Here is a 24273-nt window from a genome sequence, read left to right on the forward strand (position 1 = left end):
GGGGGGGGCATGGCCCCCTGCCCCCCCCCCCCTGGATCCGCCACTGACCGCTGGACGAGCATTCTTGAGCCATGCAAGAACAGAAGAATACTTCCTCGTGATTCCCGATCATCGTGTCCAATCGAGCAAGTTCTTCTTCGATTCCTAGAAGGGGCGAGCTTTGGGAGTCGTGGAGCCTGGAGCCCTGCCCCAGAAGATGCTCAAGTCGGACAAGATACGGGTTTTAGATCAAGCGAGCCATTCCCCCGGCTCGAACAGAAAGGATGCTAGGAGATATTCATCGTATTCACTGGCAAGTGAATGTTGTAAGGTGGCGGGCGCGCGTCCAGGAATGTCTGAATGTCCAGGAATGCGGGCTCGACCCGATTTCGAAGAGATCCGACCCTGAGTACATCGAGCGCATCGTTATAAATAACACTAATTCTTCACAGTTTCGAAACGATATCTAGCCGATGATGTCCGATTCCAGGACACCTAATCATAATCTCACCCTTCCGCGCTCTGATCGCAGAGATGAACAAATCCACCCTCTTGGAGATGCCCATGAACCTGGGTCGATGCGCATTGGAGCGCATCCCCACAACGTCTCAAGAGCGATCTCTTGCGGGGTGTGAGAGGAGATCTCGAGCGGATTCAGATCTTCTCGGACGAACCCCATCAAGAGATCCCTCTCGATCGCTTATTGAGGAACGGCATCCTCAGAGGTGATCGAATATAGATTCACGGATCCCCTGATTTCGGAAAGCACGAATAATAATCGAGACGAATAAGAGCGATCGATACTCCCCTATGCCCCCTCCTAATCATGATCGCATTCGAGTCGTTCCAGTGGTCCGGTGGAGAACGAATGATATCTCCTAGCCGTCCGACCCCAGGAGCGTTCGGAGGACCATCACCTGAGTATCCATCATGTGTTCCCGAAATCGCTGATTGTCAAGGATCGACCTCAGTGACTGTACCTCGATCAGGGGGCTAAGGGAAAAAATCTCATGAACGAGACAAGCCAATCCGAAGATGATTGTTGGAACACTGAATCATGGCCACAGACAATCTGTGTATGCATTGGCAATCCGAGCTCTACGAGCCCAGAGTCAGAGAGGGGCAAATCTCCGCGAAGACGCGGAACGAGAGAATTATCAAAACGATGCCCGACTCGAAAACATTGATGAGGGGAATTAATCCATCAGTGAAGTTCCGCGGATACTTGATTCCCCCGAGTTCGGGTCGGTGGGTCGCCCAAGTCTCCACGCGCTCGGGGCCTGGTCATCGCTCAGAACTCATGACCGACGCTTGGCTTGGAAACGAATCCACGATCTCCATCTGGGTCGCATGAGGACCGGCACAACACCATCGGTCCTGACCCTGAACGCAGCTCAGAGAACCGGTGAAATCGGCTGATACACAGTAGCGATCTCGACAGCGATTTCGGACGACTCAAAGAGCACGTATCGACCCATCCCAATGCCGAAGCTCGCCGGGAACCCCGATTCACAGTTGAAAATCAGGCGCTGATCATGACCGGTCACTTGGCGATGTTTTCACCCGACCCGGGTCCCATGAATCTGTTGCCCCAAATCACAATGTGTTGTCGGAAGTTCAACATTTTCTCTCCTTTGAGACATTCAACGAGCGACTTATTCCTTCGGTTGACTGCGGGATGGGCTCTATCCGGAGAGCATTGACACAAGCGCTTTCCGCTCAGAATCGGCCGCACATGGACAGAGCACGGAATACTCGAATAGTTGGAGCGGGAATCGAAGCATCGGCGGCATCTTGACATGCACGGGGCATGCCCCTCTGGCTTCGATTCATGGTATAATTTGATCTTTTGAAATAATGCACAATCCCTCCGCGTCACCACGGGCTTCAGACACATCCACGACATCCTCATGAAGACATGGCTACATTTGAGACGAACAATTCGCGCATTGAATTCCGAACTCTGGATCCTCATAGCCTCTACCCTTCGCGCCAGCTGAAATCGTCTTCTCGGATTCTCGGGTCCCAATCCTCTCTGATTCCCCATCACTCTAGGGATGATACATCGCATGTGCTTCTCAGACCGCGAGGACTAAACGTCGTCTGACTAGACTCCCACTCGAGATGGAGGAGATCGTCCCAAGATTCCGTTTCGGCTAATCTAGTTCTCCATTCGTGTCATACAAATCTCCGTCTGTTGGGGGCTGAGATCTGATGTGGCGACTCGCTCCGATACCAATACATCACGACGGCATCATCTGGGGAGGGGGGGCTATAGCCCTCTTAGCCCTCCTCCTGCGTACGCCCCTGCCGAAACCTTGGAGTACATAATGCTCAGGAAGCAAACCTCCCAAGTATCCTTTCGTCTCGAATTCTCGAAATCGGAGGGCGATGCGGTATGGGGACTCAGCGGCGACTGCGCGGGCCGCCGTTCACTTTCGAACTGGCGCGTGAATGGGAGACGCAGAGATCCAGCGGATTCCCGTAGCAGATAAACCGAGTTAATCTGCTGGGACCTGGGACTCCGCTGGTCGGTCGAGGGCTGAATTTCGTCAGCGACTCAACCTCGTCTGACAGATCATGCATGAATGTCACGCGAAAGAGTACGGTATGAGAAATATTTTTCGATGATTTGGCGGGTCGTCCGGTGATCCCCGAGTCGCAAGCTCATGCGGTGCAAAGAATGATCGTTACCATCCATCTATTGGGAGTAGAATCCCCAAACGGAGACTCCCGGAGTTGATTTCTCGAGATAGACTGACAGGACGCTCCAGTTTTGTTCCTCGGTCAGCTTCGTGGAGCGCGACGGTCGATTTCCATTCGGCCGTCGTGTCTGCAACCTTCCCGGTCCGTTCAAGCTTGTTCAAGTCAGATTCTCAAGGAGATGACTTCATTTCTGGAGTTCTCGCGCGTGCCCGGTCGCTGTGTATCTCGCGATACTCGCGCACATTTGAAGGTGCATTTTCTATTCATTTCCGGCTTCAGCTGTCGAATTCCAACGGAGCCCAAATTCTCCGTTAAGTATCGGCTTACCTACCCCGGGATCGTCCGCGGTCAGTAATTTGAACAGAGAGCCAGAGGCGACTGACTCTTCGTGAGTGTGGAGTTTCTGCTCTGCATTCCCCCCAGCCCGGACTTTCACCGCTCCTTCTACATCAAGATTCAATATCCGTGGATATAGATCCCCATTGTCTTAAGGGGCAAGAATGAGGAGAATAATTATTAGGATCGAGGTCAAAGATGAGTTCCTTCTTAATTTACAATCGTCTTTATTCGCGATCTCGGCTCTATCCTCCCGGGATCTCGGTCGTACAGAAGGCTGAGAAATCGTCAAAGACGACACTGCGCAGACCCAGCAGCTTACTGAAAATTGGAATGAGAGAACTATTAGTTTGCTGAACTCAAGCCAGGCATAGAAAACTGTCATCGAGATTCTCGATCGAGGCTCTCAGCAAACCACGGCACAGTCTTCACGCGGAACTCTCCGCGGCACAGTCGGCTCCTCAAACCTAATCGAAAACATTGCGTGCTCGTTCAAGTGTTAGCGTGCTTTTCTACTTGTATGCAGAACTCAATCAATCATCTATTCGACGAGGGTCTACATTGTCCACAGCTTCCGATAGCTCAAGGCTCGCAGACCATCCGGTCGACTATTGCAGAAAGCAGTCGAGAGAAATGACTGCCGACTTTAGGCTAACTCCAACTACGTATCGGCGACTGACTGTGCTAAGGTGAGAGGAACACATTAAGGAAAGCTGGGACCTCAGTGCTTCAGATCCAGCGTCATTTCAGAACTCCATCCGGAAATATATCGAAGATTCAAGGCAAAAACGAGGCGTTCGGGTCTGATCAGGCTCAAACTACGGCAAGACCGAATGTGGTTTTTACCCAGACATCTGATCGGCGTCCGGGCTCTCACCGGATCGGAACTCAACGCTGCATGTAAATGAATGGATCATGAGTTATTTCTGTGGAAAACTCGCGAGTCTTTCATCGAGGGAAGGGAAGAACTCTTCCAACGGAGGCATCTCGAGGATGCCGCGAAGAGAGTCCATAGGGGCTCGGACTCGTAGCGAAACTTCACGTAGCGAGAGATGCCGTGTCGAAGGTCTACACTGTAGATTACCCGAGCTCACGGGTATTTTTCTCCATTCTAACGTTCATCCTCAGGTCATTAATGACGGTGAGGTTCGACAGGAGGATCCAAGTCCTGAACAGGAGACGGTACTCCTCTTGTAGAGAGACCCTCGAGATAGAAGTCCATTCAATGTCAACGAACCTTTTTGCCAGCAGCGGCTCCGACCTTCTTCTTGGCGATACCACGGACCTTCTTCATTCTGTTCTTCCTCTCCTTACGCTGCTTGCGTCCAGTTCGTCCCTTCGGGCCAAGGTTCTGACGGGCGAGCCTGTATTTAGGTTCGATTTTCTTGGCGTAGTCGAGGGTGTCGTAGATAAGAGCGAACCCTACTGTCTTGCCACCTGTACGAAGGAGATGGGATGAGGTCAGACAACGTTACAGGTTCGTCAGGAGGACTCATCGTGTCGATCGCCAAGTCCCATTCAGAACGGACGTGGAATCCGAGCCACGACCAAGGTCAGCATTCGGAATTCTCCACTGATATAAGCAGGACGTCAATATGTCTCTCACCTCCGAAGTTGGTTCTGAAGCCGAAACAGAAGATCACATCGGGAGTCGTCTTATACACCTTGGCGAGCTGTTCTCGGACCTCTTGCTTCGAAACTGTCGGCCGGTTTGGGTGGACGATCTCAACGATCATCTGACGCCGGTTGAGCAACCGGTTCGTCATGAAGCGACGAGTTCGGATCGTGACTGAAGACTCAGACTGCAAGGACATGAGCGAACTTACAAGAGGTTCTCCAGCGTCTGACTGAATGCAGCCCCGCGGGGAATGATGCCAATAACAAACGCCGCGAGCACCGTCATCACAAACACCGCGTAGAGATCCGTTCTCGGAAGGGGCTCAAGGACTTCGTCCCTCCATCCTCGATATACCCAGTCGAGGAGCTTGCTCGAGAGCTACGGATCGTCGCACTCGGAAATTCTAGGGAACGCCGTCGCAATCGACCGACAGTACACCGCACTGGTGTTGGCAGACTTCGGACATCGTTTTAATTCATTCTCGCACTCAGCGAACGACTACACGGCTGTCACGCATTCCGGAGATCACCAAGAGCGAGCACCAATAGATTTTGTCATGATTTTAATTCCGAATCATTCGATTTCCGTGGATTTCTTTCGACATGGTTTCTTACCATCTTGAACGTCCACGAGCCGAAACGAAAAGGAACAATACGCAGACAGCGCGCGGAGTGATAGACTCCGAAACCACTCTCGAGACCGCGAGCTCCGTACGGATGCGAGGGCCGCGATCCCACCGATAGTAGAGCCAAGAATCCGCTCCCGATATCCCGATGAGTTCCCTCCTGTCCCGGGCTAGGGGGGATCCCCGAAGAACGGGGTACAAGCTCGGAGTCAAGGATCTCGACAACCGCGTATCACGGCTCGGCCGGACCTGTCGTCTGCTCGATCGTCAGCCCCGGAGGAATCTGAAATGCGGCTCGCCCGCCTATGAGCCACGCTTCTCGTCCTGTCTCGTGTCAGATCTGAGCGAGAAGAATCGGGGATAGTGTCGATGATGAGTTTGAGGGGAGTCCGAACAAAAATAGGGAGTGTATCAGCTGCTTAATGCATAGCATAATGTTTGCGTTCCAATAGAAAGCAAGGGAATGATGGTGATGATCATCTCCTGAGATCACAGCCCGATGGGGCTGCCCGTTCCATGATTCTGGGACCCCGTGGACATGTCAGAAGCGTTCTGGACTGCGCAGGCGATAATAACCCTTGAGGTCACGCCTGACGTCTCGAGGACCGCCGAGATTCTTGAGGGACGAAGACTTCAAGAGTTCAAAGACGATGCGACGAAGGATCCGAAAATTTTGCAGTGGAAAATGTAATTGGGATAATTACTGCGGCATATAATTGCCTGAGCTCGCCCCCGGCACATCGAGTACCTTTAATGGGTGTTGGGCGTGACGAGGATTCTCCGTCGAGGGGACTTGCGCTGAATAAGCAATTCTGCGATTCTGCTAAGCTCTGATGGATACCCTGCTCCTTCATACGAGTCAAAATTATGTGTGAACGAGAGCCTTACATCGTCGGAGTCCTGTCCGGGGAAGAGAGCATCGCGTAAGGACAAATTTCTGCCCCAACGTACGATTTTTCTCCTATACTCCGGTCGGGGTCCCGTTGACCTAATGGTCGAACAAGCTCGCCACAACGACCTTGCATTTCGAGGAGCCGTTCTTGGTGGCGCCAGCGTGTTCCTTGCAACGAGGCCCTACTGTATGGACGTCTCTGTGATGCGATTTTCAGGATGCGAGTATGCGGGCCATATCCGCCAATAGTTCAGGAGATCTCTTGCTTGGACCCCTTAATCAGCTCGTGGGGCGCTAGTTGAGTATTCCTCGAGCGGGGAACGATTTAGGCTCGGGCAAGCGCGATCGAAGCTTCCCCAGAGGTCAGCTTCAAATCGCAGCAGCATCTAACTTAGACTTGACGAATACTTAAAGCGTATGAGCATGCGTCAAGTCTGGAATTCGTCAAGAATCTAATGAAACATACAAAGAGCAAACATCTCACGATCGATTCTATACACTTCTGCGGACCACTCGAACGATGATGACCTTTTAGCGTCGCTGTTGCTTGTAATCAAGCTTTTATTAATGTATATATTTATATATATATATATTCATTCATATAATAAGCATTTAGAAAATGTCACACAGTTCCAATGTCGACACGTGGGCGCAGCTTGCAGGCTTTCTAATAATCGAAAAATTTTCCAATGAGGGAGATCCATAACGAAGAAGATAATGAGTATTCACAATAGATTTCGAAGATCCATCGGGTGTCCTAGGCAGGTTCCGCTGCAGACCACGCAAGCAATGTCGTGTCGCTCCTCAAGAGTTCGCGACTCGAAAGTTCCATTAGCTGGATAAGTGTCTTGCAGCTCCGGGATATTTTATGCGTCATTTTGTGTGTTTTATCGGAGCAAGGGACAATGTCATCCACACGTCTCTCGAGACTCGTATTTACAGTGGCCAGGACATGGAGGGACAGTAAAAGTTACAGGGAAGCGATACTCGGAGCAAACCCATTCATACATCCGATGCGCCCCATCATCCGCGCAGGCATTTTCGGGGGCGAATGACCCGAATACTAGGCCTCCGGCTTCTTCGACAAAAAAAGCGGGACGCTTCGATAGTCCCTTTAGAGAGCGCTCTCCAGCGCGAGAGGAGAGAGGAAGACAACTTGCACGCAACAATCCACGTTTCGCGTCGCTGTCTTTGTTTAGCCACGCACACTTCCAAAGTAAAAAACGCCACCTTGAAAATCCTAAAAATGTTTTCTAACATATATGATGGCTGTCCGCCGCAATTTTCACTGCTCGAAGTTGCATTCGATTCAACCGAGTCGAAACACGGCCTGGGGCCATCTCTGAGACAAAAAGCACATACAAGCTTAAGCTCTGGGAAATCAATGTCCTATTGGTGCGAGCCGCCTCGACCTAATGATGCGCAGAAGCCGCTTTGAGAATTTCGTCCATCCAAGATCGTAGAAGATGTCGGAAGCAGGAGTCGGAGTCGGTTGTGAACCATGAGACTCTTGTTTCGATCATTTCTCATCCGGGTTATCAGACAACGGGGTGCTGGTTTCTTGAGTAAGGGAACTCAAAGTCATAGATATGGGAGCGATAACATCATCAGCCGTCATATCGTTTACCTCCTACACCAGAAGCCGCCGGAATCAGGAGCAAGCAAGTCGCTCTAGGAAATTAGTAACTTCTCAGAATTTGTTCCTAAGTCTACTTCGCTTCACCGCAGGTTGGATTCGCGCTCTAAGTCGAAGGTTCACTTTCCAGAATATTCATCTAGAAAGTGTGAATGACTCCATATTTTCTCAACACTGATGTTGACGTAGCGGGATTCCGAATCCATTTTCTCACTTTCATTCCGACCGCAGGAAAATAGGAGCGGGGGAGTTGGAAGCGCTGACAGCATCCGACCACCACGACATGGTCCGCAATCGGCAGCAGTCAGCGGTCCGCAATCCCGCACATACCGGTGGGGAGGTTCGGAGATCTCTGCACGGCCAGAGCAAGATCATTTCCGAACAGTGTCTCAGGAAATACACTCATGGGATCAAAAATATATAGGAGGAGGGAGAGACACTCAAACATGTGGCACTTGACCAAAAAATCGCACACCGCTCCTAAAAGTAAAACAACTCGACATCAGTGCTGAGCTCAGTGTTTTCATTATCCAAATCCAACAATTTCTTTTCGAGGATCCCATTCACTCGGTCAAGTCGTCTTTATATTTGTAGGTATATATATTTATATGTACTTATTTCATGTATATACTTGACGATTTCACTGGACCAAAATAGCGCTTCCTTCGGGAAATCTCTCATCTTCTCCACTTCCCCTCATCTCTATGCGGAGTCGACGTCAGCTGTCCAAATATCTTCACTCAAGCCGTCCTCACGATTCCCGATCATCGCACGCAATCCCACGACCAAGCGCGGACAGGAACGGAGTGAGGGAGACGGCAGAGGAAAAAACTCGGGGAGCCCGAAGCTTCCCGAATGAGTCGACGTCTCCCGAGGGTTTGCTCAGACTCTATTCGAATCCGCACAGAGATTTCCTTGTCATACGCTTGGATATCTTCGTATCTAAAATCATTATGTACAGGGAAAATTTACATTTTGTTCTCAGAGATCCGAGATCAAATCTGGTTGAGATTTGTCGTCAAAGATGAGAATGACAATAGCGACTCGACCGGTCATTTCCACTATAGAACTGATTGACTCTAATCGAAATGCTCGGAGACGAATTCAGGCAGGAGGGAAAAACAAAATATCCGCAAAACTAGCCTCGTGTTGGCGGCAGAAAGCTTCGAAGCAATAGGTTCCGCCGGCTTGCTGTGAGCAGCGTCGATGTTAAAGACGGAGGTCACGACAAGCTCCGTCGCCGTACGACGTTCACCGCTGTGGGGCTTGGGGCCACGAGTTGCGAGAGGGTTCAGTTCAACTCCGAGCTTCCCTTCCAATGAGGGAGGTCGGCACTCGCATATGAGATCGGTGATGAGAGAAACGATGAGACTGACGGATCGACAGGCGAACAGACAATGAGACTTTCCGCTGGTGGCGCGACGAAGCGAAACTGATCAGATGAGAAGAGCGGAGCCTCCGTCTTGAGTCCGCCAATTATACTAAATAACATCGACCTAATAATATACCCTCATAGAGAGAAGCTTTGGAGTCATCGACTCCAGAGGCATTCCTCAGAGACTCTGTTGATTCATCGGTTGTTGAGCCGCAGCGATCTTGTTCCAGAGGTCTTTCTTGCAGCTTTTCGAGCGTCGAAGGTTCTGCAGATGGTCACTGAACTGCATTAAGCCACCGGGGCTCAGCTGGAACGCTTGACGTGCGGAGCGTAGAATCGCGACGAAGTCGTCGTATTCCGCGGCTTGGATGTGGTAGATCTTTGCGTGAATACACGCTACGAACCTGAAGGAAACACAGACCATGAGAAGGGGCGTGTCAGCTCGATCACGAAGAGAGCCGCCGGGGTGACGAAATATTCCGAGTACCATTGATAGGCTAAACAGCTGAATTTAATAGGTAATATATATTGGCTACGGGCTGTTATCTTCGTTTTGATTTTTGAGAAAAAAAAATCGAATCGGAACGATGCCGAGTATCGGAGCAACGAAGCTTACATCTGTTGACACTTCTGGATGAGCGGGGCCAGGAGAGCCGATCTAAATATCTGATGCGAGCCCGATCCTGGCTGTGCCTTGGCCAGGTGTTGCGCGATTTCCGTGATAATGTCGAAGAGAATGAAGGGCGATGCGACTGAGTTCACAACACAAACACAGAGATCTTGGAGCCAATTGGAGCCGAGTTTCTTGGCGACGCCGAGGAGCCATTTGACGTCTTCGCCGTAGGGTGGAGTTCGAGCGTATTTGACCTGCATGCGCTCGTCGTGGATCCTGGAATAATCGATTGTTCAACGATTGGGCTCAGACTTGACGGAACAGATTCCAGGAGCTGAGCGAAGAAAATCGAATTCCAGACCGAGAGCGATCCGGAGGGCACTCGGACTGGAGCACTTACTTTTTGGCCAGGAGGTCCATGGCGATGAGTCCGACACGGTACGCAGCCAGGATGTACTTCATGGATTCCTGCGATTGCGCGCTCTGGTTCGTCGCCGCTGGGGTCGTGGGAGCCGCGGGCGGAGGCGAATTGATCATCCGGGTGACCACGGGCGGGGGGTAGTGGGGCGGGAGCGCGTGTCTCGGCGCGAACTGACTCTGATAGAAATTGGGACCATACGGCGAGTACGGCTGAAGATACGCGGGATGGATCGGTCCTTGCAGAAGATACGGCGCCGGAACCTGATACGGCGCGTAGGGCCCGGCCGGGGGATACATGTTGCCGAACGGCGCCAAATGAGGGGGAGGAATCGGCAGCGGGGCCTCGTGGCCGTGCGGGATGTGGAAATGCGGGGGTGGCGGCTGGGGCTCGACCTTATGGGGCGGAGGCGGTCGCGATGACATCGGAGGAATCGCGCTGGCCTGCTCTTCCTCGTAGAGATCGTACCATCGACGGGCGACGTCGAAGAGAACTTCGGGAATGATTCCGCCTCCTTGAGCTGCCTGTTCGACGGTCAGACAAGCGCGTCGGAGCATGTCCGCTGATTGTTCCTTGCATTGCAACAGCGCTCTCTGTATCTCGTTCTGATTGAGGGCGTGGGCGTGCGGCAGGCACGAGAGAGCGAGCTCCGCACACGCTCTCTGCATGGAGTGGTCTCGACCTCTCGACGCTTTGTCGGCCAACGTGACAACTTCAGTCGGAGTTAGATGCCCTTCCCAAGTGTCTATCAGGAACATGACGGCTGCGCAGCCGATCTCCATCGCCTGACCGGTGATCCAGGACACTTGAGAGGAATAGGTGCGTGACAACCAGTTCGGGGAAACGGCGTTCGTCAGACCCAGCGCGTACAGCCCGATCTGGAACGAGCACATGTGCAGCTCCCGATGGGGTCCCCTGTGGTTCTGGCTCGACGAGGGCTGGGTGAAGTTGACGGCCATCGAACTGTTTCCACCGGCTTTGGTGAAAACAGTTTTCGCCAGCTCGAACATGAAATGAGCGGACGCCTCGGACGGCTGGTTCGGAACGTTGGGGTGATAACTGCGCTTCGGACCGCCTTTAAAGCCGCCGCCGTTGCCTCGATTGACGTTTTGGTTCGAGTTCAGGAAATTGAGGTTTTTCATCTGATTGACGAGCTGGTTCCGTCCGGCGGGGGACTGAACGATCTGCTGCATCTGGTTCGGAGAATAGTCGTCGACATTGAACATCGATTGATTATGCTGCAGTACGGGCGCCGAGAATTCCTCCATCATCTTCGGGACGGATTTCGGTGCTCCTTGGACCAACGGCGTCAGGGGGAGTTCGCGAGGTGGAGCTGCTTTCTTGCCGTTATTGTTCGGGGTAACGCTGACGCCCGAAGGTCCAGGATGATTATGAGATTTGCTTCTTCCGCCCGACGAAGACGACGCGAAACTATCGCTGCTGTCTCCGCTCGAACCAGAATCACTCTCGACACGCGGGCCGGCCCTGCGTCTCGTCAGGGTGGGACTGTTGTCCGAAGACGTGGGTTCCTGGGCAGCTGGGTCGATGGCGGCCATGCCTGCAATGCGGTTAAAACGAAATTTGTTAACAACGTCCGACACCAAGATCCCAGGACAAAGTCCCAGGATAGGGGAGGGGGGTAGAGGATTTTTTTCCGATGGGAAGCCGCTCTAAAGCCTTCCCTAGGGAACACTCACCGTTGCTCGAAGAGGACGCTCTGAAGCCCGAGTTCGAGCTCGTGCAACGACCCCTCGCTTCCCACGCCTTGTAATCTTCTTCCCAGCCCGTCGGGGGACTGGTCGCTCCTTCGTCCTCGACCTGCCTCGAGGTGCTGGGCTGGTTTTCGACTCTGGTGTCGGCCGTGGACGGCGTCGAGGCCCCGCAGTTCGCCAGGCCATACAGAGAAGCGTTCGACGTCGCCGATTGGTTCTTGTACATCCTGTGGACTTCCTTATCGAGGAGCTTCTCCATGATCAGGGCGAGCTTCGGTCGATCGTCCTTGTAGTGCATGAGCAGCGTAATGGCCAATTCGCCTCGTTGTCTACGCGTTCCTTCGCAAAGAAGAGGATGATCCGCTTCGCACACGTTCGCCTTCAGACCGAGCGCAGCGACAGCGGCCTCGAAACCCAGTTCCTCGTCGATGGCCAGACGGTGTTTGCAGATGACGCCGCTGTAGGCCGAAGTCTTCGACGAAGTCGCCGGCTGTTCCTTCGACAGGACGAGTGCGTCAAAAATGTACGAGGCGAGCATCAGAGGGAGGAGAGCTTCGCCCCGCGATACCAAACGACGTTCTTTCAGTGCTAGCGCTCGCTCTCGGAGATCTTGCATTTCTGATTGTCGCAAGGGAATCTTCTTCAACAGGGTGACGAGATCCTGCTCCTGGTTGACCAGTCGCACTTCCAGAGGTTTTGTCGACGCTGGCGGTCGGACGAGCTCCAGGCCGAATAAACCGATGCGGAAGGCCAGGTAGTGATGATCGGAATGGTTTTCTCCAAGTACCTGGCAGAGGAACGCCGCCTTGGAGAGGGTCGCAGACGCCAACAGCGACGCCTGATGGGACGCGGGATTGAATCGGGATCTGGGGTTCCGCTTCGAATTGCCGGACTTGGAGGGAGCCGGATTCGCTTGATTGGCCGGTAGGGAATCGGTCTCGAACGACGGGGGATTCGTCAGTAGTTCCTGCGCCAATCGGAAGGCGAGCTTACACGCCTCCTGAGTGTGACCGTGCGCGTGGAGGGCTTCCGCTCGCGAGAACAAAATCTCGAGCTTATCCTCGGTTTTCTTTATCTGCTTGGCGAGGTCTCGGGGCTCCGGGACAGGGCTCTGTTTCGGGGCGGGTGGCCCGAAGTTCTGCTGGGCGACAGCTCGGGCCTGGGCCGCGTCGTAATAGTAAACGTGGTATTCGTCGTCCACCTGGTTCTGGTTGGGCACGACTGCCGGTGCGGCACCTTCTGCCAGCGGCGCGGCAACAGCGGCGGCTGGGACCGGGGGCGCTCGATCGGGTTTGCTCGAGGGTCCGGGTCGCGGTTCAGCGCCGAAGTCGTCGCGGTCGACCACCGCGCTGCTACTGCTGCAGTTGTTGTTGTTGCTGCCGTTGTTGTTGTTGTTGTTGATGCTGCTGTTGCTGAAAAGGTTCTCATTGAACCCTTCCGAGCTCAATGAGCTTCGCGTAGAACTGGGGCAGGTGTCGTAGGCAGCCATGACCGGAGGGATGCTGAACGGAGATTTCCGTCCAACTTCGACCGGACGACCTTTACAGCCTTGGCCGAGATGATCGCCTTGTCTAAGATGTGGGTACACAGAGTAGAACCGGCAGGCTCCGCCGTCGTTGTACGTGATACCCAGGATTGGATAGTCGACCCAGTCCAGAAGACACGACTCCAACGCTGGTTTGAAACCCGGGAACACGTCGATGTCCCCCCAACGCCGGTTCGAGTTGTTATGCGAAGCGTTGTTACCTCCTTGGTTCGTCGTCCGGGTTTTGAACACCGACTCGAGGACCTTGCAGTGCCATTGACACATCTGTGAACGAGGAGAGGAATGCATCAGTATCGAGGCGCCACAGAGGTACTGCATCGAAACCGACACGGGGAAGCGATGATTTCACGGTCACGGTATGATCTCCTCACAACGAACAAGCTGGCGCCAGCGTAAACGCTTCGTTGGAATGAATTTTCGTTGTAGCGAACTCGCTCGAAGGAACTAGGTCCGCGAGAAAGCGACCGAAATATCAGAAGAAAATCATAAGTCATCGCGAAAATTCGTCCCAACGCGGTTTCTTGCGAGGAGGGGGGGGGGTGATTACACCTACTGCATTTCGAAATTATAGTATCTATATCGATTAGGAACGTTCGATATCCGACAGCGGAAGAAAATTCGCCGTATCCGGGGAACTTCCGTCCCGACTCATTCCTTCGGCCACGTACCTGGTCGAAAAAGTTTCTCTTCTCGCATTGCGGGAGCGCCGGATTCAGGGCAGCCAGTCTCCACAACATGACGATCTCGTCACAAAGTGAGGCACAGGTGTGCTGAGAACACTGTGACGTACTGTGTGACACCCCGTTGTTGTTCGACGCCCTGTGCCCTTGGTTTCCGGTGGATCCCGTGTGCAGGGATACCTTCGTGTTGAACCACCACACGAGAATGGGCTCACAAGCGAGCACCTCCTCGGTGATGAGTTGGAGGAGCGGAACGGCGTTGCGATCCGATCTCCGGAACATCTCTCTCACCATCGACAAGAGATTCCAAATGCCTTCGGGTTCCCGTCCGCGCAGGGGGCGAAGCAAACTCTGCCATTCCGACGCTGCCGGGGGAGATGTCGTCGAGAGGAAATTCACGTCCGAGTAAACGATTGGCGAGGGCATTGAGAGCTTGACGAGGATCTTCCGGATGCTCTCATGGAGGATTCCCTCGTCCAGACACCACGAGGTCTGGTCGGAAACCGACGCGCCGGCCGTGGGATCGGGCGCGCCACGCAGAGTGTTTATGTCGGACGCCTGGTTCGATAAGAGCTCATCGAGCAATCGCTGAGCTGTCGGGAGAATTTGCTGGGGCAATTCCGCGATTAGATATTGAGCAAACTTCTGAAGCTGATCCCTGTGCAGTCGGGAGAGAGATTCCGAAACAGGAGCCCGGAGGCAGACCGTGTGCGGCTGATGAATTCGGTGTAGGCACACGGCCACAACGTGCGCACACCACGACGCTGTGCTGGTACAGGTGCAGTTGCAGGTGGTTATTCGCCTTCGATCGAAAGTGACGGCGACGTTGTACTGCGGATTCTTCAATGCGGGCGTTACCACCAGCGGCTGTTGGGTTTTCGACGAGCCTTGGCCGTTACCGGTGTTTCCCGCAGGTTTTACGGTTGCGCTAAGATGGAATCCGATCTGGAGGAGATCCTTGGTGGCCTTCGTCTTGAAGAGTTGCTCTCCCTTACCGAATTCCTCAGCGGAACCGGTCGCCAGACACGAATACAACCTGATATCCTCCTCATTCTCCGGAAAACTCCAGAACGCAATGCGGAGCTGAAGTTCTTCCGGTACGGGTGGATAGACGGTTTCTACGACCTCAAACGGGATGTGGGTGGCGACTTCCCGGGCGGCCAACTCCACCAGGGAGCTCACTTCGCCCGGTGGCGTGGAGGACGAAGGGTCCGAACCTGGAAGAGAGACTCGGTGGTAAGCGTCGAATTGCATGAATTCCGACGGAGGAAGCGACGCGCGCAGCTGTTCTCTCGACGAAAGCAAAATAGTGAACAAGGGGGAAAAGCGGAGGTGTGTTTGAAGACACTGGTGAGGAATATTCACGGACTTTGTGTCGGAGTTCGACGTCTCTTTCCGGTACAGCTCGAAGAGGAAATGCGTGATCGACCATTCGCTCCCACGAGGCTCTATTCAACTTACCCTTGACGTATTTGAAGTTGTTTGCCGAGGGGATCTTCTTCCAGCCGCGCCAATGGTTGCATACCGACTCCCTCTCTGATATCCAAGAACAAAGGGAGTCTTCATCGAAACGATCGCTGTCCTCAAAGGAGAGGCTATCGCCTTCCTCCCATTCCATTCTAACCTCCCCTCCAGCCAGCGTGACGCGGGAGCAGGAGACTGTTTTCCGAACGAGACAGACCTTCGACAACGCCTACAGATCTGTGAAGGAAATCAGATAATCGGCATGCGCATGATAGATCGTCTCCGCCGAGACAATGATGATGCTAACTACCTGCCTAATCATCGGAGCTTAGATTGGAGGGATTGGAATGATTCGCAAGCGGGGCATTGACAAGGACGTTCGATCCTTCCGCGAAAGGGGTCGAGGGGTCTCGTCGTCGAAAGACGAGCGACGGGAACTTATTCTCGAGTTCAGGGTCGCGGAAGACTTTCGAGCACCGACGCCAATGATCTCCCACAGAATTTCACGCGGAGCCTCCGTCCCACGCGCACATAAAAATGCGACAATGAAAGTACTGCTCGGTGAATGTTTTTTGAGGGAGAAAATGGAAGAGGCCCCTCGAAAAATAGATCAGTACCCTCGGGCACACAAGCGGAAAATAAATAATAAAACGACAAGAGCTCCCGGGGTAAGGGACCTGCCTATGAATCACAAGCGAAACAAGCAACTGGAAGCGATGTCGCGTAAGTTTTCCGGCCCGCTCGCAAACACCAGGATGGAATACCGAGCGCCGTCCACGGACAATCGAATGAAAAACGGATAATCGTTCCGAGTCGCTCAGCTGGTGGAATTGAAGCGAACTTCTCAAAAGCTTTGCCACCGAAGCCTCTTTTCGTTGGTCGAATACGGTCGATTCAAGCAGCCATTTTTGACCCTTCACACAACAACAGCAGCAGCAGCCACGGTTTCACGTTGCGATACGTCCATGCCACAGCTGGGTAGGGGGCGAGCCAGCATATCGGACCATAATCGAAGAAGCGATTCAAGCAGATCTTCCCTCCGCCAGTTCGCCTGATTCGCACAAGGGACCATCGGAAGTTCACCGCCCACCCGGAGAGGGATCTTCAGGTGATCTTCTCGAGTGAAATGAACGTACACGCGCATAAATAATCCCAGAAATCGATATCTTCAGCCGAGAATTTCTTAAATATATTCTCTGTGCAATGACCCATCGCGGAACCAGAGAACGATCGCTCGCCCCTTCACTTTCGCCGACTCACAGCACAATGATAATAATTCATCATTTTTAGCTCCTACCATGCATTGATTCATCGACCCCCTGGGAAACAAATCCTGAACGCAAAGTCCATTCACGGAAGTACGGTCAACGGAAGCGAATTTGGTTCCTCAATCGAGGCGTGAGCATTGGAGTCGGCGGCTCGGCCCGATGTCCACACCATTGCTGTATGGGTACCGCAATGGTGTACATACAGGGGAAAAAATTCCGTCTCGGGACCGAAGCTCCCGATCGCCCGCAATTATTTGGCCCCCTATCGGTGTCATCGATAATTTCTGGCACACTGCACTAATAAGGCGAGAGTTTCCACGAGACAGGACACGCCTGTGTTGTCTCGAACGAGAAATTCTGTCCCCGCCTGAGGGGGTAGCCAAGAAGCCAGGCGTTTGTTATGTAGTACTGCTGCTGCTGCTGATGCTACAGTGCTTCTTCGGGGCCTCTCAACGGACCTGGGCCCATCGCATTCTGAACAGCTAAGCCGAACGCCTCTTTAAAACAATGATATCGTCAAGGAATCACTCGAGTATTCGAGTTCGAAACCGATCCAAGCCACGGGAGAGAAAAAACCGCTCTCGGGATTAAGTGGTGTTATGCAAAAATAAAATGCAACCAATGGAACGAGAGACCGAGCTTTCTGCTTGGATACCCGGACGACTCCCCTCGCGATCCACAGAGTCGATTCCGATGGAATCACAATCTGAATTCAATGGAAACGAACTCCTTCGGAACCGAACGCCGCCCAGGCTTTTCCTTCGGTGACGATAAGCGTTGCAAGTCCACAGAATCAGCTGAGTGGGCCTCGCAGCCGCTTGCGAGACGCTTCTTGTACACGGTCTGTGGAGTTCCGGAACTCCTCCGAGACCGAGGTCGACGATCTGAACGGAAACCAGACCTGCACCAGCCGCAGATAGTGTCACATTGCCAACTTACCTCACTGTAGAGAGCACATAATGAAAGGCCTAGGAGGGTCGAAGCACGGTGCCAATCAACCCAGCTCCTCACTTGAGACAATCGCCAACTGGGGATAAGCTTTCAGCGATCGACCCGACGGAGGGGCAGGCTGAATCGAAGTTTCCAATAACTTCGGGCCCACTTTCTCGCCAAGCAAACGCATTCACGGTACTTAAGGAAGCTCTCCCCAGCCACTCTGCTGCTGGCGATTCTCTCCTGGTGGTGGTGCTGCTGCCGCTGCTGCTGAATTAGAGACCCTGAAACATCCCTCAAGTAAATATTTTTGCCCCGTATCTCGCCAGCCAGTCGCGGCGAGATGCTCGAATCGGAGCCGAATCGCTTCGGGAGAACTTCTGTGAGCGAGACAACGGCGGAAAATCGTCGCATCCGACGGAAGAGCTGAAAATAAATTAAAGGGAAATGTGGCGCCAAAATTCGAATTTCACCGTTTGGCCGATGATGTTCCAGCAGGGGACAATGCCCTATTGGCCTGAACACCGGACACTCTCGCTCAATTGTACTGAAGGTTTGTACTTTGATACTTGAGGAGGGAAGGCGAGAAACGAGACAGAATTGACCCGAGTTCGTCGGTATCTTTCGTGCCTGGGCTCGGAGGCTTCCCTCGGGGGTCGGCTGACCATGAATTCTGCGATGGGCTGTGCGCGCCTACGTTTTCTCCCGACGTCTACCGATGAAATCGCTCTGCTGCCGGTAATTGGATAATATAGGCGACCGGAGTTGGAAAGCGATCAATCTCGCGATAAAAGACGAGATCAATACCGAAGCATCCAGTCGGGAGGCCATACGATGACTGGCTCGTCGCTCAGGGAGGTTTCATTTAGGATATGAAACGAGCCCGCCAGACAAGTTAGGGATCATCCGTAGAGAGTTCGTGCTTCGACGGATCAAAGGTCCTTGAACTATGAAGTTTTGAAGCTCAGTTCTGCTGAAAACTCGAAGTTCTGCTCTGGGTGGTCAGCTAGAATTGAGCTTTCGAGGCTTCGTCGAACGCGAAAAATTGAAGATCCATGGCGGCAACTCCTCGACTGGCACGGGAGGGACTTCTTGAAAAAAAAGGGTTGCTTATGCTGTGCCATAAGCGGGTATATGTGTCCGTCCTTGCCCAGGGGAGTGCCAACTAGCTCTCCTTCCCTGCGACACAGAAGGGGGCGAATTTAGCATCGATCTTATACGCGCGCTTCCGGCGATCGCCGGAATTCGGCTTCGATAGCGCGCTCTCATGCGAAGTCTCTCAGCTCTGAGCCGGGTCTCGGCCTCGACAAGTTCCGGTCCTGAGGAGAAACCTGCAGAGACCTATTCTATAATTTGAGATGCTCGTCCGAGCCCGTGCAAATCCCAGAAGTCCGGCGATCTATTCGTTTGCGAGCGTTCTTCGAGTGCTTCTCCCATTCGGCACTAGCGGCGCCACCTATGCCAGTAGCTCCTTCAGGCGTTGCTTTCGGGGAAGAGTCGAGATCCCGCACAGTTTCAGAGTCCCATTCGGCGGGAAACTGAGCACCCGACATTAGAGCCCCTCCGGGTGGCGTGACATCAAGGCAGACATACAACTATACCAGGCAATCTGGGATACGCGCGCCGAATCAATTCTGACATGATGGTCCTCTCCGCAAAATCATTCTCATGTGTTTGATAGGAGGGCCCTGACAGTGAGATTCCGCAACGAACTTGTGATCTCTTTCCAGTTCTGCTTCGGGAAGCTGCCTCGGGACACGAAAAATGGAATGCGGGTTCATGTACCCGGTACCCGATGAGAAGGACATGATGAGTCTCCTCCGCGGAGACCTGGAGCTCGTGAAAAACTTCGCGATGAGCGCGATACTCCATTGTGTCAACGCAAGGAGGTATCGACGATCCTCCTCATTGTTGCCTTCCGAATTCGGCGGTATCCTCAGGGAGTTCTTCTGATCATGAGCGCAGGAATGTCTCCTGGGATACCGAACGCTCCGTTGGTATCCGGAGCATGCATTCCTTGGTGGGCGCCGACTATGGCGGCGACAATCGCCAAGACGGAAGTCCGCCTGGGGAGCTTGCCGTTGGCAGAATAGAATTTTTCGAACCCAGCCTGGATCAGCCCAAAATCATAGTTTCGCATTTTTGAACCCTCGTCCGACCCATTCATTTGTCTCTTGCAGGTTCTGTTACTACATCGGAAACTCAGCCCAAGCTTTTGAAAATCTCATACCCTTCGACGATTGTTCTCTCAGACCGGAGTTGAATGACTTTTTGGTGTCCAAGAACTCAGAATCATCGGAAGACCTCGTGGGTATAATTCGAGAAATCCCGGAGAAGCTGAGCCCTGCGCTGATCATTGTTGAGGTCCCAGAGAATCGCACTCCGTATGGACTCGTAAATCTTTTCGGGTATGCCCAAGATCTTCAACTTAAGCTCAAATGCGCTGTTCTGATTCTTGTTGAGGATACGGAGAGTTGTGCTGTGATCAGTGAGCGATTACTGAAATTTTACAAGCTCAAGGTATTCGATGTGTTCCGGTGGGGCCTGCGGAGCGGAAGTGAAGAAACCATCAGATCTTTTGTTGAGTGTGATGGACGTCTCCTTGAAAGGCGAATTCACAAATAAAGCGGCATGTTCTTTGTGTCATGCTTTCCGAATGAGCGCCAAATGGTGTCTGCTCGCTATCGAATAATGAAAACAGATCGATGAACTCGTGGAATCTACTCGTTCGCGGCGAAGGAGAGCGGTAGGCAGCATGATATTGATTCGTTTTCTATACTTTTCCCGATGTCGAGGAGAATAGATGCAGAGGTGTCAGGCTGTTGATGGCTGTCGGATGGCGCTACAGGGTTATCTGATCCTATTCATGGATCCAAGATGCTCTCATCGAGTTGGTACTCGGAACATTTGTTTCTTCAGATATGAGTCGCTTCCATCGGAGACGCAGATAAAGCTGTCCGCTAGTCTTAATGAGCGAGAGTCCCCTCCCGGGTTCTGCCCGAGGGATGTTCCTCAATATCTCTGATAATTCCCGGAATGGAAAAAATTTGGCCGGCCAGGAACTCCCACAAAGCGGACTCCACTTGTATTGGATGGAACATTTCGGCGGGCATTCAAGATACCAAGAAAGCTCTAATGAGCAAAACTTATTTCCTTCTGCTTTCAAATTCAGTAATGATTCCATCTCAATGCCCTCGCATGACACGCTTTTAACAGAGTGAATGAGAATCACGCGGAACCCAGGCGGATTAGGTGCGTACTATGGGCTGGCTGGGAGCACTTGAATATGTGCGAATGGGAGAAAGTCAGTTCGTGAAAAATCCGGCGGTACTTGTCCTCGGAGCCGGAAAGCCGATATCCGAACGCGGTGCTTTCGGAATGGGGTCAGGAAAGAGAAATCGTCTCTCTGTAGAGAACACTTCTCCGTAAACCCGGCGGCGGCGAGCGATGCGAAAACTCATCCTCGAGGCGGCCACAGCTTCGATTTATTAGGCCCTTCCTCCTCAGCACGATGTACCTGGTAGATTCTGATGAACAAATGTTGGGTTCCAATCCCGGTATAAATCACGGAGTCGCATTCATCCGCGTGAGCCTGGGAGACATTGCGTGAGATGGAGGGAGCTCAGCGAAAGAACAAGATCGTAAATATATTGCGTATGGGCTCTATAGACGAAATATTGCTAAGAGAAGAAGTATCGTTAGCGCCCCTCGCTTGTACGATCACTTATCACTGATCCCCCATCGTATTCGGAATCGCTCACAGTGACGAACTATCCTGGGTCTGATTTAAACCTCTGAATTTCATAAAGTTCAAAGATCCCCCTGTGCAATAAAATCGCGATGTGTGTCTGTAAGCGGACCAAATTCCCCCCCGAACAGACCTCTACCTTTTTCCAATCGATGGCCCCCACCTCAGTGAGGGTTTTATCACGGTGCTTCATTCCGTAATACCTTAAAACGAGCCCCTCGACTTTTCTCCACACTGGAGCCGGTCGGCAAGGGCGGGACTAGAGAAAGGTTCCTCAATCATAGGCTCAATGCCACGGAGTCCAGCCTCGCTATTCTTTCGCCCTTCGCACAGAGCTCATCCAGAGTCGATGGAGTCCGGGACAGCTGAGCCTGTTCGGGTGACGATTGCATTGACAGATCTCAAAATGGGGAGGGCTTTGAATTCCGCGACTTTGACGCGGGACTCTGGAGCAGTCTTTTCTACTGGAGTTCCAGAGCAGATGACGGGCGTCTTGGGAACCGGGTCTAGAGGTCGGATTTCGTTTTACAATTTGAGTGAGCATCTCACTCCGATAGGCTTCGTGTTCACCTCCCACAGGATTAGCGAAAGATGACTGTAGCTTAAATTTCATCTGAAGATGTCGCGAAGATCGCCCCGCATTCCTGGGAGCTTCGGAAGGTTCTTCAGGGCCCACGACAACGGGTCCCTACGTCAGCACGAACTGCTTTGAATCCCATGAAGGTTTTCTCCAACTCTTGAGATGATTTTCGAAGAGACCCAATCAGTTCCTTTCAATGCCGAGAAATCGGTCCCGGGGTAAGGTTTCGCCAGCAGCGAGACGCCATGTAATTCTCCTCGGATTATCCCCGCGAGGATACTCGTCTAGGTTTTGGCTGATCCGTCCTTGTTGAATCCTCGAGCAATCTCGGGAATTCATTTGCCTGATATGCTCGGGAAGATTAGTTCAACCGAGCGGCGCATTCGGGTCTCTTTTGTGATTCCCGAATTTGTTGACTCAAATATTCCCGTGCACGAGTTTTAGAGAATCAGCTCGCAGACGCATTTCGCCAAGGGAGACGCCGAGCCAGATCAGAAACGCAAGGCTCCGAAACGACGACGCGTTCCCCTGAAATGTGGATGTCAGTATGAGAATCTTTCGAAAGTCTTCCGAGGCTAGGACATGGCCTCCCAGTCCTTTCACCCCAAGTGAGCGGAACCTCATATTACAGAATCTTACCTCTGACGCTCGGCTGTACCTCCATGCGGAGCTGAGTTTCGTCTGCGGAATGATTGCGCAACTTGAGTTAATCGAGCAATCGAGAAATCATGTTGGATCTTTCCATACAGGACAGGAATTCTCCCAAGAGAGACTCCTCAATGAAGTCTTGCCCCGTTGATACAGTCGTTCCGGAATTCGGCATCTGTGTCAGGTGCAGCAGAAGCGGTCGGTCCTTGATCGATCTCTTCGGTTATTTGCCAATCGGTGTTTCTCTAGGATTACGCAACCGAACCTCTGACCGCAATTTCGAGCGTACGCGTCTACTGAAGTGTCCAGGTCAATTCCAACCGATGAATTGTTCTCTGAGGTTGTCACGCGCCTTTTGGTCAAATGATCGAGCCTGATTTGTACTTCAAGTTGCGAAAACTACTAGAGATCTCTGGAATGAGCGAGAGACAGTCACCTCGAAGTTCCCAAGGTTCTGGAGAAGGCCACAAAAAACTTTCTCATTCTTTATTTTCAGCCTCGCCCACACCGCCCTCGGTGGACAAACCAAGCTCCCCGCTTGATTCGGACCGAAACTCGAGTATAAATCTTTCATAGGATCGAGCACCGCGGACTGACTCTTCCCGGAACTCAGTTCCCCGGCCGATTCCTGGATTTCATTCGAATATTATTCACAGTGCAGACTTCAGTGTGGCCGACAATAACGCCGACGGTCTTGATTATCCGTTCCGCGATCTTTTTTTTCGGAAATGTTATCGCATCGGGAAGTCACGCTCCAGCGTGCTTCAGGAGGGTCTGAGAGATTCCTAATCGCTTCTAAGTACTCGGAGATAAATATTGAATTTTCCTCCGCGTAGTGTTCGACGCCGCATTTTTTTCAACTGTCATTTCGCTGACCGATAAAAAAAGACGATTGAACTGTCATTTCACCAATGAAGTTGATCTGAGTCACGCCGTCCCGCGTCAATAAAACGGATCATTCATTTTTATGCACATTTTTCCGCATATTCCTCCCTTCTTCGTGCATTAAATGCGAAGCTCTGCTGAACTTCATCATCTCCGAATTCATCCTTCATTCCCAACTGCTCCGACAAACTGTGCACTGCGACCGACGTTAATCAACTCCAATTTGGAAATTCTTCTGCTGGAGTTCCCCGTGCGGTCTCCAGACGCATGTATGGCTGGAGTTCTCGTAGCTATCGTACATCGTAGATCCTCGATCCATTGCGTGTGGATCTGTGTCGTTCCCCGGACTCCGTATAGTTGTTCCGCTTTTGACTAGGATTTTTTTCTTTCTCTTTAGCGCTGCCTTCGGATCAGTCACGCGTTGCGGAAGATTCGGAAGGAGATGAGTCCGTCGCGACTTTGATCCGTCACCCTTCCGCTTCTTTCTTGCACAGTGTTGCCGGTGATCAGAGAACAAGAGCTCATTCTGTATATGGCGCACCTTCATCATCGATGCTTCATTCGGACTCTACATCCGAAGGCGCCGCCCGCAGAGGCTACTCCATGATAAA

At 52.4% G+C, this 24273-nt stretch overlaps 2 protein-coding genes and 1 non-coding gene across 5 annotated transcripts; all 3 read right to left on the minus strand.

Annotated features, from left to right (window-relative positions):
• Positions 1 to 3231: 3231 nt before the first annotated feature.
• RpS24 (ribosomal protein S24) lies at positions 3232 to 5306 on the minus strand. Of its 3 annotated transcripts, XM_003745246.2 has the most exons (4): positions 5254 to 5306; positions 4628 to 4823; positions 4259 to 4458; positions 3232 to 3342 (listed from the first exon to the last, which is right to left on the minus strand). In XM_003745246.2, exons 1-4 carry the CDS (start codon positions 5254 to 5256, stop codon positions 3340 to 3342), a joined length of 402 nt encoding a protein of 133 aa, XP_003745294.1. In that variant the 5' UTR covers positions 5257 to 5306; the 3' UTR covers positions 3232 to 3339. The 3 variants fall into 3 exon arrangements, with proteins under 3 accessions (XP_003745294.1, XP_018495824.1, XP_018495823.1); XM_018640308.1 differs by lacking the exon at positions 5254 to 5306 and having other exon boundaries at positions 4628 to 4885; XM_018640307.1 differs by lacking the exons at positions 3232 to 3342; positions 5254 to 5306 and having other exon boundaries at positions 4133 to 4458; positions 4628 to 4885.
• Positions 5307 to 9345: 4039 nt separating this feature from the next.
• On the minus strand, positions 9346 to 15754 carry Dora (zinc finger SWIM domain-containing dorado). The gene is made up of 6 exons (XM_029112026.1): positions 15598 to 15754; positions 14125 to 15365; positions 11896 to 13720; positions 10181 to 11756; positions 9784 to 10056; positions 9346 to 9571 (listed from the first exon to the last, which is right to left on the minus strand). Exons 1-6 carry the CDS (start codon positions 15752 to 15754, stop codon positions 9346 to 9348), a joined length of 5298 nt encoding a protein of 1765 aa, XP_028967859.1.
• A 3145-nt stretch (positions 15755 to 18899) lies between these two features.
• LOC114828335 (U6atac minor spliceosomal RNA) lies at positions 18900 to 18989 on the minus strand. Its single transcript, XR_003777120.1, has one exon. It is a non-coding gene; the product is annotated as a U6atac minor spliceosomal RNA (small nuclear RNA).
• Between the last annotated feature and the right edge of the window lie 5284 nt (positions 18990 to 24273).

Source organism: Galendromus occidentalis, unplaced genomic scaffold, assembly GCF_000255335.2.
Source record: "Galendromus occidentalis unplaced genomic scaffold, Mocc_1.1 scf7180000077480, whole genome shotgun sequence".
NCBI lineage: Eukaryota > Metazoa > Arthropoda > Arachnida > Mesostigmata > Phytoseiidae > Galendromus > Galendromus occidentalis.

What these genes read in the sequence shown, in the direction of transcription:
- RpS24 (XM_018640307.1), bottom strand. Translation starts at nt 4,835, where the DNA reads ATGTCCTTGCAGTCTGAGTCTTCAGTCACGATCCGAACTCGTCGCTTC. An exon ending in CTTCAGAACCAACTTCGGAG is followed by an intron (nt 4,459 to 4,627) that starts GTGAGAGACATA and finishes TCCTTCGTACAG; the next exon opens with GTGGCAAGACAGTAGGGTTC.
- Dora (XM_029112026.1), bottom strand. Translation starts at nt 15,754, where the DNA reads ATGGAATGGGAGGAAGGCGATAGCCTCTCCTTTGAGGACAGCGATCGT. An exon ending in AGCGTCCTCTTCGAGCAACG is followed by an intron (nt 11,757 to 11,895) that starts GTGAGTGTTCCC and finishes ACCGCATTGCAG; the next exon opens with GCATGGCCGCCATCGACCCA. An exon ending in ATGGACCTCCTGGCCAAAAA is followed by an intron (nt 10,057 to 10,180) that starts GTAAGTGCTCCA and finishes CGATTATTCCAG; the next exon opens with GATCCACGACGAGCGCATGC.